Below are 18,698 nucleotides of genomic sequence, written 5' to 3'. Positions count from 1 at the left end.
ATTAGTGTGGATGATAATGACGTGGGAGCGCAATAGTTTAAAGGGACGACTGGGAAGCGCAAGTTTCAGAAGGGAGTAGTTAGCTGAGATGATGCCGTGTGTGTGAGAATTGAACAGGTGTGATTGCACAGGTGTGCAACTGGACAGGTGTGTGGAGCAGTGTGTGAGTAATGAGTGTTGTGGATCAGCGCGAATGCGCTTGGGGAGAGAAGGGTGCAGGTGGCACCAAGAATGAGAGCACAGGTGTGCAGGTACAGGTGTGTGGAGAGAGTTGGAGTAAGTGGTACGGAGTGGTGTGCATGGTGCGAAGGTGTGAATGGGGGAAGAGTGGACCCCCATCACGGATACCCGGGGCGGGTAGTGTAAGTGTTAGGTAGAGGGTACAGGTAAATTGTGGTTGGATATTGGCATCTGTGGTGCGGTTGCAGAATGGTGTTGTGGATGGGTGCATTAGTGTTGTGGAAATGGCTGGGCGTGTAGCCTGTTAGTGTGTGTAGTTGGTTGGGCACTCCACCACTGTGAGGATGTCGGCCAGGTGAGGCCGCAGGTGGGCTCTGGGAGCCGGTAGAGTTGTGGGTGGGTGCCTGAGGATCCCGGGTGTGGATCGGGTAGCCCAGTGCCAGAGAGGGCACCGAGTGGGGAGAGCGCCAGAGGGCCTTCCCCAGGTAGTTAGGTTAGGGTAAGGAGCAGGTAAGCTCGGAGGCAACTGCAGTGGTGGAGGTGTGCAGGTGGGTAGACCCACTGGGAGAGGTACACGCCACAGCCCAGAAATTGTGCGAGGGCACCGGGAGATGAATCGGGGGAGTGAGACCCCAAATTGAAAAGCACCACAGTTTGGCCAATGGGAATTGGTTTTTAGAACCCATAGTGTAAGAGGGCCAATGGTTTGGCCGGAGAAAGACCCCGGGTAGTGTAAAGTTGTTAAAGTCATTTAGGAAATAGTTAGGATTGATGAACCTGTCGCACCATTGCAGCCACTTACCTGTGGTGATGATGATGACTCCACACCTGTTTTTTCTTTGTCTTGGTGCAGGAAATGAGAATTGCTGTGAGGATTTGTGAGACGCATCACGACGTGGATGAGACATTGGGGTGATTCCATCTCTCCCTCCCTAGGAGGGACTGATGATGAATTGGTGATAGCAAATTATGATGTTGAGTTGGAGATGGCAAATTTTGATGAGAGTTGAAAATGGCAAATTTGATTGGTTAGGAGGGAGAGAAGACGAATTTGGTTTATGGGAGGAACGGGGAAGACAGTAGGGATGTTTGTTGATTTGTAAAGTAGATGTTTATGGGTAGTGTTGTGTTTTGTGGATACAGTAAGGGGTAAGGGAGGGGCCATGTAGGTTACCTGGTGGGGGGGGGGGCGTACGATAGGAACGTACCTGTCTCACCTGGTTCCCATGTGCCCCCAGTGTGCATCATCTTGTATTGCGTGCACTTTTGCGCCCTTACCACCTTACTCACTTGTCTTCTTCTTTTGTCTCCCACCTCCGAGGATCTGGCTTTGGGGTAGAGAGAGAGGAGAGAGAGGTGCTGGCTCCGCAGTTGTGGGCCTGCACTTTCGCTGCTTGCTGCTTGGATCGATACACCATATGGACCGCAATGTTTGTGGCCACCCACAATGGACCGCAGTTCTTTTGCGGCCAAGCACCACCCGTGGAAGGACCTATGGGTCAACGTGGCACCGATGCCAAACAGGTGAACCACTCTTAGTTGGCCCCCTGGCGGCCACAATACAGAAATGGACGCGGTTGGCGCCTTTCTTGATTTTTTAAAGAAGTAAGAAGGCCAAGTGCACCACATGAAGGCAAGACCAGCGGCAGAACATCGGCCGGCTGCGACACCACCGGTGATTTATAAACACTTTATTGGTGCACCGGATGGTGCTCACTGTGTGATGGGGTGGTGCTTTTGATGCTTGGAAGGGGTGCTCTGCACATTATTAAAGGCCGTAGGCCACAGAGCACTCGTGGGTTGGTGTATCGATGCTGGCATGCGTGCTCTCTCTATGCATAACATCTGCATGTGTCCCTCCAAAAACAGGTCCTGGATCGTAGTGTAAATATCAGCGTAGTCTTGTAAATAATGCTCCCTACCGGCTGTATGTTTAGTTTGCGAATTCTTTCCGCAATTCGGTTATCCTGTGGGTGTGTTTCTGTGAGGAGAAGGGTGCAACGTCGCAGGGGGACATATTTACTCATTTGTGAACATCTGTAAAACTGTCGCACTCAGGGTAGAGTTAATAGTAGAGGGAACTACATCTGCGTGCCACACTAAAGTAGGTAAAAATTTATCGGGTCGGGACGCCCCGAGGGTAGAGAAGGGTGCAATGTTGCGAATATGGAATTTGGCCTCCATATCCGCTTGTAAATATTCCCCTATTTCCCCAATACTCCCCAACTATCCCCAATCCCCCATTCCCTAGTCCCATTGTCTGCAAACAACACTCTGTAGAACCGACCTTCCCCTTTTTCCCCCATTAAATGTCGTGCCCAGGTCCACCGCATCTCACGTAGACAACTTTCGGACATCTTGCTAGTTATTCTTAGTATATGTCAGTTAAGGACTCGTTTCCATTAATTCTGACTCTTCGTTGCACCAGAATGTGATTATATGGCACCAGTAGTGAGTTTAGGACCTCCCCTTACCTCCTCCCATCTTCCCCATGAAACTACAACCACAACTACAACAACAACTACAACAACAACAACAACAACAACTACAACTACAACAACGGCGCGCGCGGGGAGTGTGCGTCCTCCCACCGGCTCGGTTAGCCGCCATGACCATGCGCTCCACGGGGTTACCACGAAGGGGCTGGCTGTCAGCTCCTCGTCAGGGGCGGAGCCAGTAACCCCCCCGCACGCACCCAATGAGAAGCAACGTGCCGATTCCATCTGGGGCTGAGCTAACGAGCCGAGGGCGTGTCACTCCCCGCCGGATATACGCGGCGATTTACCGGATGTGAGGTCAGATGCGCCTGAACTACGGAGAGCAGAGGAAGCCACCGCCACCCCCAGCGCGACGATACCTCCCCGCATCTTTGGACCGGACCGAACCGGGTCGATTCTGCCCTGAGCCCAGGTGCACCTGGAGCCATCGATCCTGCCTTTCCTTGCCATCAATCCCCGTGTGAGTCAGCCTTTTGTCCCGTTTATCTGTCGTCTGTTGGGGTTAATATAAGAGTGTGTTTAAGTGCCCACCTTACTATGCTATCCCTCTTGTAGTTGTAATCTAACCTTCCGAACGAATATAACCTCCTCCGGAGGTCTTGAGAACCGTATCCCTGGTGTCGTGTCCTTTGAATCCCAGCCGTGGTGTCTTTTTCCTTCATTGATCTAGCGTAGCGCGACTAGTCAACGTTCGAGCATAATCGGGTAAACTGTGCAGACGTGGTCATACCAAACCGCTCGGTAAACTAACATCCACCACCGCGTCTGTAACAATATATATATATTATATATATATATATTATATATATATATATTATATATATATATTATATATATATATATTATATATATATATATTATATATATATATATATATATATATATATATATATTATATATATATTATATATATATATATATATATATGTATTATATATGTATTATATGTATGTATATGTATTATATATGTATTATATGTTTGTATATGTATTATATGTATATTATATATATATATTGTTATTATACAATTATTATACAATATAATATTATACAATATAATATAATATATTATTATACAATATATATATATATTATATGTATTACATATATATATTGCATTTTAATTTATTTTATTTCTCTCTTTATTCTTCAATACTAATTGAAATATAATGCATTTTGTAGTGAAGGCAGAACAACATTTTAATTGCCAAACTTCTTGATTATTTCATTGTTATTTTTTTGTGTTGGATCTAAGTCTGGTGTCGGCTTAGCGGTTCGGGTTCCGGCTTGGGATCCTCAGATCCTGGGTTCGAATCCCGGTTGATCGCTGAATTAACGCCAGGGGGGTTGACTCGGCTTGTTATCCTTCCGAGGTCGGCAAAATGAGTACCAGTTCACTGGTAATTCCCTGTGTGTGACGACTGACAGGGTTGGTGGCAGGAAGGGCATCTGGCTGTAAAACATTGCTTCAAAAAGGGGGTACGGTGCCCAAAAAAGGCCAAACCCCGCTCTGTGGGGGAAATATGGCCTCTAAAGGCTGTTCTTCTTTTTTGTTTTGTGTTGGATCTATATGGATCTAATGCAGAAGATTGTCATGGGGATCGCAATGCTGACCCCCGCTCTAGCAGGGAAAATGGCCTTTAAAATGCATGTTGTGTGTTGTTGTGTTGGATCTATAACCCTTTTATTTCAAAATGTGTTTTTTTTTGCGTACATTTTATCTATTTCCTGAAATAACATGAGATCACATTGTTTGCAGGTGTGGTTCATCCAGTGAATTTTCAAAGTGACTTCCGTCAGAGTTTCCAGGATGCTTTGACCAATGAGTGTGCAAAGCACGAACCGTGTGATTCTCTCACGGAACTGAATAATGCTCCAATGATGCATGAAGGTAAGCAGATCCAGCACAGAACACACAGCACAGCTCCACTTGCTTTGTTTGATTAACGATGAAATGCTTAAATTGAACATCATGTCGGAGGAATGATCTGTTTAAACAGTGGGCCGCTTGTGCTTCGTGATCCACTGAAGCTTGTGTTTCCTTGATGACTCTGACTAACGTCACTTAAGCGCCAGGAGCTTTGGCTACTCCTGAAGATCGCCTAGCTTACCAAATGTACACTGCGCTCAATTAGCTGATCTTTACAATTTTCAAAACCACAAGGATCACTTCGATCCGAGGCCGAACTCGGTTGGAGAACACATGGGAAGTAAAAGATGGGAAGCCATCGACAAAACACAACAACAACAACAACAACATGCATTTTAAGGCCATTTTCCCTGCCAGAGCGGGGGTTAGCCTTGCGGTCCCCATGACAATCTTCTCCATCTTGCTCTATTTTCTGCATCTCTCCTTGTTGACCTCCTTGCCCGCATTTCTTCTTCGCCCATCTTTAGCCAAGTCTTTCTCAGTCTTCCCCGTCCTCTACCTCCTTATACATTCACTTCCATCACTCTTCTCAACCAGTCACTTTCATCCTTCCTCAACACATGACCAAACCAAGCAAACCATCTCAACCTGTTCCTCTTCACAGCATCAATCACAGGCCCTATTCCCATCAATTTTCGCAATTCATCATTTGTCTACCTCTCTCTCAACGATACTCCGCACATCCATCGAACCATTCGCATTTCCCCCCTTTCCAACCTTCGTTGCTGCTCTATGTTCATTACCCATGTCTCGCTCCCGTAAATCATAATACTTCTCACACATGCAGCATAGCATACACCTTTCCCTTCAGCTTCAACGACACTCCCGTCCTCATGAGCACGCCACTCAGTTCCCGAAACTTCTTCCATGCACATCTCACTCGAGCAACCGTTGCTGAGTCTGATCCACCTTCTCCATTCAGCATGTCTTCGAGGTAGCAAAATGTTTTCACACCTTCCAGCTTCACGCCGTCTCCAAGATCCAACTCAACATTTTCTCCATTAGTGGGGCAACTTTGCATAACAATTGTGCATTTTGTGAGGAAAGCACCAAATTTGGCACACTCATAGACTATCATATTATGAAAAGATCTGGATATTGGGCCATCTCAGATTCAGAGATTTGATTTTTGCAAGATTTCGATTCGATTGGGATCGAAGCGAACACCTTCTTCGTCTTCTGTACAGTGAAGTTGCCAGCCCTGAATTCTCTGGCTACATCTGGGTGCTTCATTGGGAGTGCAACCATGTCCCTCAGGTGAACAGGGACCCATTTGGCATAGTGTGTGTGGTCTAAGGCATGGAACCATGGGACCAGTTCCGTCAGGGCATCAAGGTACATCGTGAATGAAGCCTGCCGCAGAGAACGCACGTAGACCAGTACCAACATCTCTAGTTCCAGCACAGTTGCCCAGTACTGAAAGTTGGGAATGTCTTCTCCTCTCTGGTGACACCAGTCTTCGAACTCAGGCAAGTCTTCTGCATCATCAGCATATGTCATACAGTGGCGTTCATACGCACGGTGTTGCAGGATGTGCAGTGCCGCTGCAGTGATTTGATGAGCTCTTCTTGTGCGGGTGACGTGGGCAGCTCGCAGGAAGGAGTCGGCCGTCCCTGGCGTTGCAATCTCAGCTTGCAAATCTGCAAAATCTGCAAATCTTGCAAAAATCAAATCTCTGAATCTTAGATGGCCCAATATCCAGATCTTTTCATAATATGATAATCTACCAGTGTGCCAAATTTGGTGCTTTCCTCACAAAATGCACAATTGTGATGCTATATTTAGCTTCGCTGCCGGACTACATCTGCAGCTCCCTCTGTGCACACCTTACATTTGAATGTAGCTGCCACACTGGTTAATGACCCTCTCAGGCCACTACATTTTTGATGAACCCACTCAGCGCACATTGTACATTGAATGGAGTTCACTCCGACACCCTTCTTGCACACAGCACATGGCCACTTCCCAGTTCTTTCCACCTCACCACATGCTTTACCACTTGCCATCACCTTCGTTTTTCCGATATTCACCTTCAGACCTTTTGTCTGATACCTTCATTCCACTTTTTCATCTTCTCCTTCAGTCCATCCATGCTTTCTGCAATCAACACCAGATCATCTGCATACAACAACTCCCATGGTAAACCCTCCTTTACATTCTGAGCCAGCACCTCCATCACAGCTACAAATAGTAGTGGACTTAGTACCGACCCCTGATGCACTCCCACCTTCACCTCAAACTCACCACTGTTCCCGTCCTTCGTCCTTACAGCTGTGCGCGCTCTTTTGTACATTGCCATCACTACTCTGATCAACCATTCCTCCACTCCTGTCTTCCTCAATGCCCAAGTCAATACTTCACATGGAACCCTATGGAATGCTTTCTCCAGATCAAGAAACCCCCAAAAAAACTTCTTCCTCTTCTCCATGCACTTCTCCTGCAACTGCCTCACAATAAAAAGTGCATCTGTCGTGCCTCTTCCTGGCACAAATCCAAACTGCATTTCGTCGATCTTCACTTTCTTCCTTATCCTCCTCTCCAACACCTTTTCCAATACCTTCATTCCATGCTCCAATAACTTTATCGCTCGGTACGAGCCACACTCCAGAGGATCACCTTTCCCCTTGTATAGAGGGACGAGGGTACTCGGTTCCCAATGCTCTGGAATGCGGCCTTCTTTCACCACCAGATTACAGATCTCTGTCATTCTCTTCACACCCCAACTTCCTGCTGCTTTCAACATATCTCCCACAACTCCCGTCGGCCCTCCTGTTTTTCTACTCATCATTGCTTTTATCGCTTCCTTAACTTCCTTCTAAGTTATCTTCTCTGCTGGTCCTAAAACTGGGTTACTCTCTATGTTGCCATCCCATTCATTCTCTGTATTCAACAGCATTTCCATATATCTTTTCCAACTTCCTTTAATTCCATCTGGGTCCACAACGATTTATCCCACTTCATCCTTCAAGCAACTCACCCCCATCACATCAAACCTCTCTTTCGCTATCTGCTTTGCAATCCTGATTACCGCTCTCTGACCCTCTTCCGAATCCAAGCGTTCTCCGAACATTTTCCTACATGCCTCCTGCGCCTTTGCTACCTCTTTCTTTGCAGCCTTCTTGGCTGCCTTATAACTTTCATGCTCTGCTGTTTCTGCTCCCGTACCCTTCGCCTTCTGCCACTCCTTGAACTTCTTCCTCTTCTCGTCAATCCTCTTTCCAACTTCATCATCCCACCACCATGTTTCCGAGTGCCTCGGTGGTCCTTTTGTCCATCCACATACCTCACCAACGGCTCCCAACAGACTAGCTTTCATTGACATCCAACCACTTTCCAGCTCAACCACATCATCGTCTACCCTACTCAGCCTCTCTGTTAATGCCTCCCTTACTGTCACCTCTTACAACCTCCACACCTTCATTCTTAGTTGATACTTCACCCGCCGAGCTCTCCTCACACCTTTCACCCTTATGTCGCAGACAACCAAGTGGTGCTGTGAAACAGCCTCCTCCCCCGGGATCACCTTTGTGTCCCGGAGGTGCCCCCTATCTCGCCTACGCACCATCAGGTAGTCAACGGTTGTCGTCAACCCACCTGACGTGCATGTAACAAGCTTATTATCGTCTTTCTGGAACTGAGTATTACAAATCAACAAATCAGCTCCATCAGCAAACTCCAAAATCCTTTCACCTTCTCCATTTCTCACACCATATCCGTAACCCCCATGAACTCCCTCAAAACCATCCATACTCCTTCCCACATGTCCATTTAGGTCTCCTCCTACCACAACAACTTCCTCATCTTTCACGTTTTCCATCAGCTTCTCTATCGCACACCAGAACTTTCCTTCTCTTCATCGCTCCGACCAACCTGCGGAGCATATCCCAAAATGACGTTCACCAAGAGCTTTCCAATCATTTTCACCATCATCAACCTATCACTCACTTGAGTCACACTCACCACACTGTCTACAAGCTCCTCAGAAAACAGGACACCAACACCATTCACGCGCTCCAGGCACCCTTGCCACACAAACTTGTATTTCTGTCGCTGCCTACCCTTCACCATTCTCACACCACTTCCCTTCCATCTCGTCTCTTGCACACAACATTATGTCCACTCTTCTTCTGACCAATACTTCCATCACTTCTCCTGATCTCCCAGTCATTGTCCCTACATTCCACGTCCCAAACCTCAGAAACCGATCTCCACGTCGGGCATCAGACTTTTCGTCGTCATAAATGGAGTGATTTCCACCCTTGCTTCGATCGGGTTCCCCACCTTGAGTTTTGACGAGAGGGAGTGGGGTCCCCCACGGGGTACTTCGGGCTGTACCCTGCCCATATCTCGTTGTAATTGTCATGGTTCTCTTTTTGAGGCAATGTTTTTTTTATGGCCGGATGCCCTTCCTGATGCCAACCCTCTTAGTCGTCTCTTACGACACGCAGGGATACGGTGTACCTATTCTAATCCAGGGTACACACTGGGAAACGTTTAATAACATGGAAATTCTGGGGGAGGGGGTGGGGGGGCATCACGGCTGCGGGGGCCCCGTCAGCACCACGCCACGTTTGCCTGGTCAGCACCATGGCGGCCCGGTCAGCACCACACCAGGTTTGCCTGGTCAGCACCACGTCAGCCCGGTCAGCACCACACCACGTTTGCCCGGTCAGCGCCACAGCGGCCCGGTCAGCACCACACCACGTTTGCCTGGTCAGCACCATGGCGGCCTGGTCAGCACCACACCAGGTTTGCCTGGTCAGCACAATGTCAGCCCGGTCAGCACCACACCACGTTTGCTCGGTCAGCACCACACTACGTCAGCCCGGTCAGCACCACACCACGTTTGCCCGGTCAGCACCACAGCGGCCCGGTCAGCACCACACCACGTTTGCCCGGTCAGCACCATGGCGGCCCGGTCAGCACCACACCAGGTTTGCCCGGTCAGCACCATGTCAGCCCGGTCAGCACCACACCACGTTTGCCCGGTCAGCACCACACCACGTCAGCCCGGTCAGCACCACACCACGTTTGCCCGGTCAGCACCACAGTGGCCCGGTCAGCACCACACCCTTGGAAAGGACTTCGATGCACGTCGGCCCGGTCGGCCCAGAGCCTGGCGCGAAGTCCAAGGACATCAGCACGTCATCCGAAAACAGCTCCGGTTGGTGTGAACCAATCGGTTAATGGCGCGAACCAGGTCCCGACATGCCCTTGCTCGCTTGGCCCCGATGAAGGCCTCGCTGGGTGTTCTCAAAACAGGGGCAGAATCACCCAAGCCGTGCTGGATTTCGGCGGCGGAAGCCTTGCTCGCTCGGCCCCAATGAAGGCCTCGCACAGTGTTCAAGTAGATACTTCAATTTTAATAGAATAATAGATTTAAATATCATGAAAAAAATCAGTAAAAATCCAAACAAAGAGAGTGGAGATCGATTCTGCCTCTCTAAATGTCCAACTCCAACCACAACGTGCCAGCCAAACAGTCTGTTCTGATTCCTCTGAAGCCCTCCTTTCTTTTCCCCATCAATGCAACGCTTGTTTATGGAACAAGGTCGTCTGTTGCATTCAAAATGCCCAGCGCATTTAACCTAACTTTTAGAATAAATGTAGCATAACATACCCAACAAATTAATAACTGGAACGGCACTCAGTAGAGAGTATACCTCCGCCTGGTTGGCCATATCACTCAATGGTGAAGAATCACTTAAAATATTCGACTAGCTGGATCCAGATCTTCACCAAAATTGAATCGATTCTTCCTTGTCACACACACAAACTGTCCAACAAGTTTCGTACAAATCCATCCATAACTTTGAGATATCCTGCTATGTATCGTTTTTGCCCCTATCTCCCAATGGTGAAGAATAACTTTTTAAAATTATAGTAGCCGGATCCGGATCTTCACCAAAATCTAATAATTTTGTCCTTGTCACATACGCTACATCTCTGCCGAATTTTTGTCCGAATCCGTCCACAACTTTTTGAGATATTTTGTTCACAAACAGACAGACAGGGGGTGAAAACATAACCTCCATCCACCTTTGGTGGTGGAGGTAATTAAGCAGGAACCTGAAGCTAGGGTTTTTAAGACCGTTTCATAAATACGCACTGTCATAAATTTTGAAAAATTAAATTATCATTTGGGTTTACGAGGTCAAATCCAACTTTAAAAAGTTAAATTTCTGATATTAAGCCAAAGAAAACCCAATAATGCATCATGCTGGAAAATGTAATTTCACTCCATTGAAGATCGTTCGACTAACACAGCCTTCGGCTCAGTGGCACTTTTCTGTTCATCCTAAGTGCAGAGCCGAAAGCGGGGTGACGCAATTGGTTCACTCTCTCTGACAAATGTCACTGTGACTTTATGTTTGAGGAACTGCATAATTTAATTCGAATTTTGTATTTTGAAAATTGAACAACATGAATCGGAACATGAACCTGCAGTTTAGAAGTGTACAACAACAACAACAACAAGCATTTTAAGGCCATTTTCCCTGCTAGAGCGGGGGTTAGCCTTGCGGTCCCCATGACAATCTTCTCCATTTTGCCCTATTTTCTGCATCTCCCCTTGTTAACCCCCTTGCCCGCATTTCTTCGAACACCACCTTTAGCCAACAAGTCTTTCTCGGTCTTCCCCGTCCTTTACTTCCTTCTACATTCATTTCCATCACTCTTCTCAACCAGTCACTTTCATCCTTCCTCAGCTCATGACCAAACCATCTCAAACTGTTTCTCTTCACAGCATCAATCACAGGCTCTATTCCCATCATCTTTCGCAACTCATCATTTGTCTTCCTCTCTCTCAATGACACTCCACACATCCAGTCATCCACCGAACCATTCGCATTTCCACCCTTTCCAGCCTTCGTTGCTGCTCTACATTCATTACCCATGTCTCACTCCCATAAATCATAACACTTCTCACACATGCAGCATACACCTTTCCCTTCAGCGACAATGACACTCCCCTCCTCATCAGCACGCTACTCATTTCCTGAAACGTCTTCCAGTTTAGAAGTGTGTTGGCTCTAAATTTGGCAAATTTAATGGAGTCTCATCTTCAGCGTACATGCGCACTTGTGATAAAGGAATTTCTTCAGTCTGCCTGTCATTCTGGCAATGAAACAAAATTGAAAATCCTTCCAAACACAAAACTTACTGTTTTTAGGGACATCATTAAGGACAAAAACCACTGGCATGACTAAGTAGTTCAACATGTTAAATATGGTGGTGGAAAAGAGGGTGCATCCACGGCGGTAATCTTCTAATTGAATGTCTTTTTTTGCAAGGTGGTGAAGCCGCTTCAGTATTTGGCTATGTCCTTCCTTCCATCTGTCCATCCATCCGTCCATCAAAAATGAAGAAGACCATATCTAACCCACCGTGTTTAATTCTAAAGGGTTCGAAAGAGTAATTCTCATGGGTTTCGTTTGTGTCTAGGCTTTGCCTATTTCATACTAAAAGTGCCAAACTGAATTGCTTCCTTTGGACATGGGTATGAATGTTTTACACTCTTTGCTGTCACTGTATCAACAAAGTCGTGTATCAGCCGGAAATTTTTTGTTGTTGTTTAACGCCGGACAGTTCTCTCAAAGAAACCTGCAGCATGGAGACAGCCGGTCAATCTCCCAGGAGCGACCCAGTGACCCCCCACATCCAGGATGGTTTGCCCCCGCCTTCACAAAGTCAGGGCCATGACACAGACAGACAGACAGAGAGGGAGAGGGAGAAGAGAGAAGAGACATGGACAAGAGGAAGAGGAAGAGCATCGGTCCATGAGGGCCGATTGTCACGTTGACCATGACCACTCTGCCTTGACGAATCCAGGCAGCAGGGAAGAATGGGGAGGGGTGGGAGTACAACCACCTCGAATAGGCGTCTCCAATTATGCCAAAATCTATTCATCCAGTGCCAAGTGCTGACATGGCAATTGATCTCTGAGCCTCCTGCTCATGAACGGCTGTGCTCTGGAATATTGAAAACCTGTAAATGGTGTGTTCCAGTAGGACAGCAACATCAAATGGCTATCGTTGCCACCCTTGAGGGCTGTTGTGAGTACTTTCTTGATCTGTACTGCACGTTCAGATTGTCCATTAGAATGAGGATATGCAGGACTCATTCTCGTAACCCTGAACCTCCAATCCTGGGCAAATTTCCTCATATTGGGACTTGCAAATGGCATGTTGTCTGCAAATAACTCTTTGAGTTTGCCCTGTCTGGTGAAAACAGACTTCAAAGCTTCAACAATGTGTTTTGCAGTGATCCCAAAAATGTAAATAACTTCAGAATACTTGGAGAAATAGTCCACAATCAGGAGGAAATGTTTCTTGGCAAAGTGGAGAATGTCCGCTCCTAGTTTCTACCAAAACCCCTGGGGTATATCATGCGGCAATAGTGGCTCTTTGCTGTTAGCTTGTTAGTACTTGGTACATGTCGCACATTTGGCAACAAGACGTTGTATATCCTGGTTGATACTTGGCCTGTCACTTGACGTGCTTTGTCTTTGCATTTCTCTTGCCCAAAATGGCTTTCATTTCATGTTCGAAGAATGCCAGACCTGTGTGCAGCAGGAATTAACAAACACACCCCCTCAAAAATCATGCCATTTTCCACATGCAGTTCACCACTGAAATCTCAGAAAGGTCTAACGGACACAGGAAGGTTGGTGTGGTGCACTGGCCAGCCATTCAGGATATAGTTGGACAGTAATTCCAAATTGTCGTCATGTGCAGTGCCCTGGCTGACAAAAAGACGGGTCGCTAGCTGGTGTACCTGAAACTGCATGACCTGAAAGATTGAGTCGTACATTGGGACTGGGGCACTCAGTGCCCTTGATAAAGTGTCTGGAATGTACAGCAGCTTCCCAGGAACATATTTGACAACCACATCATAATGCACAAGTTGAAGCAGCATCAACTGAATCCAAGGTGAAGTGGGGTGATCTTCCTTTGAAGGTGGTTTCCATGCAATTGAAGAGTGCTGAACAAAATGGGCATGGGTGGCCCTTTCAAAAATGCTGGCATTTTTGGCTGCATACCAAAATCCGACATGGCCTCCACCAGAATATAAATTGGCCTGCCAGACCATATGTGGCCAAAAAAAAGTTTTTCCGCTATTTGTATTTAATAGACGTCACGGAATACATTTTACCACAAAAAAGTAAATTCAAAGTTAGTGTCCGACGTCACCAAAACTGATGTGGTCGGTGGTGGAAATCAGACAGACACAGAATCAGACAGATAATTCTCAACATTTGTTGACAGTTTATTTAACTCCATTGAGGTGTCAAACAGTTCCATCACAGAGTTTTGACTGATTTTCATGAACATGGTAGAAATACTGATAATGAATGTCCATGCCTTGAAAGCACTGGACTGGGATGCATTGAAAGCCCCTGTCAGGATGATTGTGCCAAGGCTACAAATCTACGACAATGATAAGTATGTGAAGTGGTTATTACACTTCTGGCTAGAGATGTCCTCCTATCTGTCTGAGGAAAAATCCAAGTACATGAACCAGGGACTGTTTGCACATTCCATTGCAGGGAAACCTTATTCCTGTCTTCCTCTAGATCTGTGGATAGAAATGACCATAAAAAAGGGTCCAAAATGAAAGCTGGTTGGTCAAAGCTGTTGAAATCGATAAGATGCTTCTGTCAACAATGTCAACTTTGTGAACAGAGTAAGCGCTTCCCTGCACGCCATTGCCAACCTGAGAAGCACATCCCAGGGTCACATTGAAAATTCCTGCAGACGGCTGACAATGGACAAGAAGGCAGTCCAAGATGTTGATAGCTGCATCACCAAATTTGATTGTGATTTATTTGACCTCGACAAGCCAGCTTTGAGGTCCATGTTCTCTGTTGAAAAGTCCCATGATGCAACGATTCACAATAGCTCAAGACACTAATCATGGATGTAAGACTGATGTGATGGAGAATAAAGCAATGGCACAGATAACCTCCCTCGCCCAGAAAAGCATAGAAAAAATGGACCTGCAAGAAGTGATGGCACAGAGTTAACGATAAATGCCTGTCATTGTTCAACATGAATGGTACCATGAAGAAGGTGCAAAAATGCAAGCTCGTCGAGAAGCTTAACCTGCATGTGGTGCATTTTGATAGCAACATTGTATTGGTTGACATGGGGTTCATGTGGAGACTTGCCATCCCATCTGCTGTAGACAGAGAAAAACAGGATGCGACTGACTTTACTTGGGGAGATTAATGCAGAGAAGATGTTCTCGCTTGTTCTGGCATGGCATGTCCAGAAATTCAGAGAACAAATTTGAGGCTGGCTCCTGCGGTGGGGCTGGCTCCAAGGGCTTTTCATTCACTTGCCGCAGGCAGATAGGTGGTCTTTCTGTCTTCTACCGGCTCCTATCCGACCTAGCTACCCCAGCTGTCTGTGCTCTGTCCCCCAAATATTCCTACATGTCGCACAAGATCTGCCAGTAACCCTCTTCTGTTGAAATTGCCAAAATCAAGACTCCCTGCTCACCTTCACTCCATCATTCCTCTTTACTCCCACCTCTGGATCAAACTCCCTCACTCTCTTCAATCCCACTCCTCCCTCCAGGTCTTTGAAACAGCTGTTCACCACCATCTCTTGTCTTCCCCCATCCAAAACCTTGATCTGTTCTACCTCCGTTAATTGACCCCAGATCCACTTTAAAAAAAAAATCTCGATGTAGAGATTGTTATGCAATGGCAATACTGTTAGCTACTCTCCAAACCAACATCATCCCTATCTTGTTTAGGATCTTTTTTAGACTGTAGTTTGTCATCCCTGCATTGCCTTTTTAATTTAGCATAAATTTTTTTTATTAACTTGTGTCTGTAATTTTTTTACAATGTGGAATAACACAATGGTATGGTACTCAGAGGATACCCAATCTTGGAGCAAAAGTATGAAGATATCTTGGTCAGCAATGCCAAACACTGCACATGTGTTCCTATATTGTTTTACGTAACCCTGACTGTATCTTGCAGCTCTGTCTTATTGCTCGTTTCTCAAAGAGTAATGTCTTCATCCAGCCTCAGGCCACCCAATGACCTGCACTTAGAAATGGCCAAAATAACTGATGTGTTTTCCCTTTAACCATTAGGGAGGGGACAGAGGGAAGGGGCGGAGCCTATATAAATTTATTGACCATTGACCACTCCAGGCGATGCAGTATGCCAAAACAAAGATGAAAGGAACACGAAATGTCAGTTCAAATATTTATTAAACTAGGGGGCCCGTTGGTCCATTGGACCAAATTTTAATTGGGGACTTTTGAGTCATCAGGGTCATCTGGGTCTTTTTGGTCCTCAGGAACTTTTGGGTCATCTGGGTTTTTTGGGTACTCGGGGACTTTAGGTTCATTGGGACTTTTTGGTCATCTGGGTCCTCGGGGACCTTTGGGTCATCAGAGACTTTTTGGGTCCTTGGGGACTTTTCGGTGATCTGGGTCTTTTGGGTCATCAAGGACTTTTGGGTCATCTGGGTGTTTTGGGTCCTCAAGGGTCTTTTGGGTCATCTGGGTGTTTTGGGTCCTCAAGGGTCTTTTGGGTCCTCAAGGGTTTTTTGGGTCCTCAAGGGTCTTTTGGATCCTCAAAGGTCTTTAGGGTCCTCAGGGACTTTTGAGTCATGTGGGTATTTTGGGTCATCAAGGACTTTTGGGTCCTTGGAGACATTTGGGTGATTTGGGTCATTTGGGTCATCAGGGACTTTTGGGTGATTTGGGTCCTCAGGGAATTTTGGGTCCTCGGGGGTCTTTTGGGTCAAGTGTTAAAGGGTCTGCCAAGGTCTAAGGGGTCTCAGCAGTCTAAAGGGTTAAAAGGCACATTTGATTAGTACGTAATTAATTAATTAATTACACATTATTAATGACAAATTAGCCTGGGATGTATGACATCATATGATGTATGTATGATACATATGACAGATGTATGATGAAAAAGTATGACACACATAACCCCCCTCCCCCTACCCCCCCCCCCCCCCCCCCACACACACACACACACACACCTCCATTTATAGTAGATTCAATTTGAGTGGATTCCTTGTTCAGGCTGTTTTACACGACGGCATAAGTGATGCGCCGACATAGCGAATCTGGCGCCGAGAAACCATGACTCGAGAAGGATTATTGATCACTTGGTTTGCTTTTACCTTGACCCGCTCTGGAGTGATCGTGGTCACGTGTCCCATGTGCGGTGTATAGCACTGGTACCTCGCTATTATTTTATTTTCATAAATGTAAAACTGAAAAACAAGGCATTTCCTGAGACATGATATTTCTGCTGATATTATTTGATCCCACATAACATTATCACGCATAATGCCGACACTGACGCAAATGTGTCTCGTGGCTCCGCCCCTATCAAGCTGATTGACAGTCATAGGCACGCCTACCCCAGTGCTATTCTTTTACATCGGAATGTAGTTTTACGTACTTTTCGTGGAATCCTTTCAAGCTACGAGAATTATAATACCAAAGGATGTTGCAGGAAGTAAAACTCTGTCGAATGGCAGCAGAATCATTGCCATTGATAGAGGCAGCTCGGAAATATGCCGTCTGAAGAAGCTTACTAATATTATTATTATTATTATTATTATTATTATGAACAAGAAGATGAATTCCCGGGTTTGACCGATCCCGTTTTTTCACTTTATTTTGCTTTTGCCTTGGTCTGGAGAACTGAGAAGTGATCCCGACCTCAACAGTCAGCTGAACAGACCAGGTACGCTCTCATATTTAGCCGAAGTGAGTTTTTAAAGAAGATAATCCAACTTTCGTTTTGTATGTAGCAGATGGGAGCGACATTTTTTTTCGCGCCATCCCTACATAGAGAGTATGAGTGTACTCTCTGATAAACCAGTGTCTCAATGCAATCTCTTCACTTCCATGGTGACAGACAGCTTGGAGACTTACAGTACTTCAAATTTTAAAAATACTTACATTATTTGCTAACTGGTATCTCCACCAAGGTCATACCAGCCTCTTCAACTAAAATATCAAACAAGACTAGCTACGCCGCTGTTAGACTTTCGGCCTTTTTTTTTTACGGTGTAGCACATAGGGCAAAGCAGTCCAGAACAGTGTTTGTCCGTCCGTATGTATGTATGTGTGTATGCATGTAAGTAGGGAATAAATGTTGTTCCTGGACCACCCCTCATTTCTCCATTCACTTACATGTTAATTTTCCTCTCACCCTCATTTCCCATTAACACCTCTATTTTTTCCACCCTGATCTTTACGAATCTTTTGACCTTTTGACATACTAGCTATAGCACCTACTCTTATCCTCAATGTTGTTCATTAGACCACTCAAACAATGATCCTACGAATATTTGTTCCATCTCACCCCCTTATGAACCTCCTAACATTTACCCTTATGGACCTATGATCCTTCTAGCCTTATGGACCTATGATCCTTCTAGCCTTATGAACCTATGATCCTTCTAGCCTTATGAACCTATGATCCTTCTAGCCTTATGAACCTATGATCCTTCTTATACTATTGACACTGAGCACAGGTCCTTCTACACTGGCAGGTAATCTAGTAGACCACTCAAACAATGATCCTTCAAATATTTGTTTATGTGTGGGAAATAATTTAATTATCTTACCATCTCATCCAACTCACCGGTATTTCAATTAATTATCTTATTTGTTTTGTGAACTTTTTCCCCCTTTTCAATGAGACTTATTTGATATTTTGCACATTCATTTTGTTTTTCATTTATATACCAAGGTTGATTACACCTCCACCTTTAGTCTGGTTGATACTTGGTTCAATAATTTATATATTCATAAAAAAGGTGGCGGTAGCCCCTTAAAGTCCCTAGCCCCATTATCTTATCACTTATATATATCTTATCACATATATCTTATCACTTATATATATCTCATCACTTATATATCTTATCACTTATATACTTATATAACCATAAGGGAGACTATCAATTCCAATTTCTAAAATAAACCTCTTATCATCAAAAGCCCCCAATGCTTTCTTATTCACCTCTTCTGAATATAATTTATGTTTATAACTTCTTTTTCCATTAATCTTTCTAAACTCTTCTTTCTTTGTTGTTAAA

At 45.5% G+C, this 18,698-nt stretch overlaps 1 protein-coding gene across 1 annotated transcript in view; it reads left to right on the top strand.

Moving 5' to 3' along the window:
• The window catches only part of LOC137412314 (uncharacterized), a 106,125-nt gene that overhangs the window by 57,606 nt on the left and 29,821 nt on the right, over window positions 1-18,698 (top strand). The window contains exon 3 of the mRNA XM_078777321.1: window positions 4,438-4,569. Coding sequence (XP_078633447.1) covers window positions 4,438-4,569 — 132 coding nt within the window. The remainder of the gene's footprint in view (window positions 1-4,437; window positions 4,570-18,698) is intronic.

The sequence above is a fragment of the Myxine glutinosa genome, chromosome 5 (assembly GCF_964187855.1).
Source record: "Myxine glutinosa chromosome 5, kmMyxGlut1.1, whole genome shotgun sequence".
Classification (NCBI taxonomy): domain Eukaryota; kingdom Metazoa; phylum Chordata; class Myxini; order Myxiniformes; family Myxinidae; genus Myxine; species Myxine glutinosa.
Note: the sequence above shows the minus strand (reverse complement) of the source record. Positions and strands in the feature narration are given on the sequence as shown.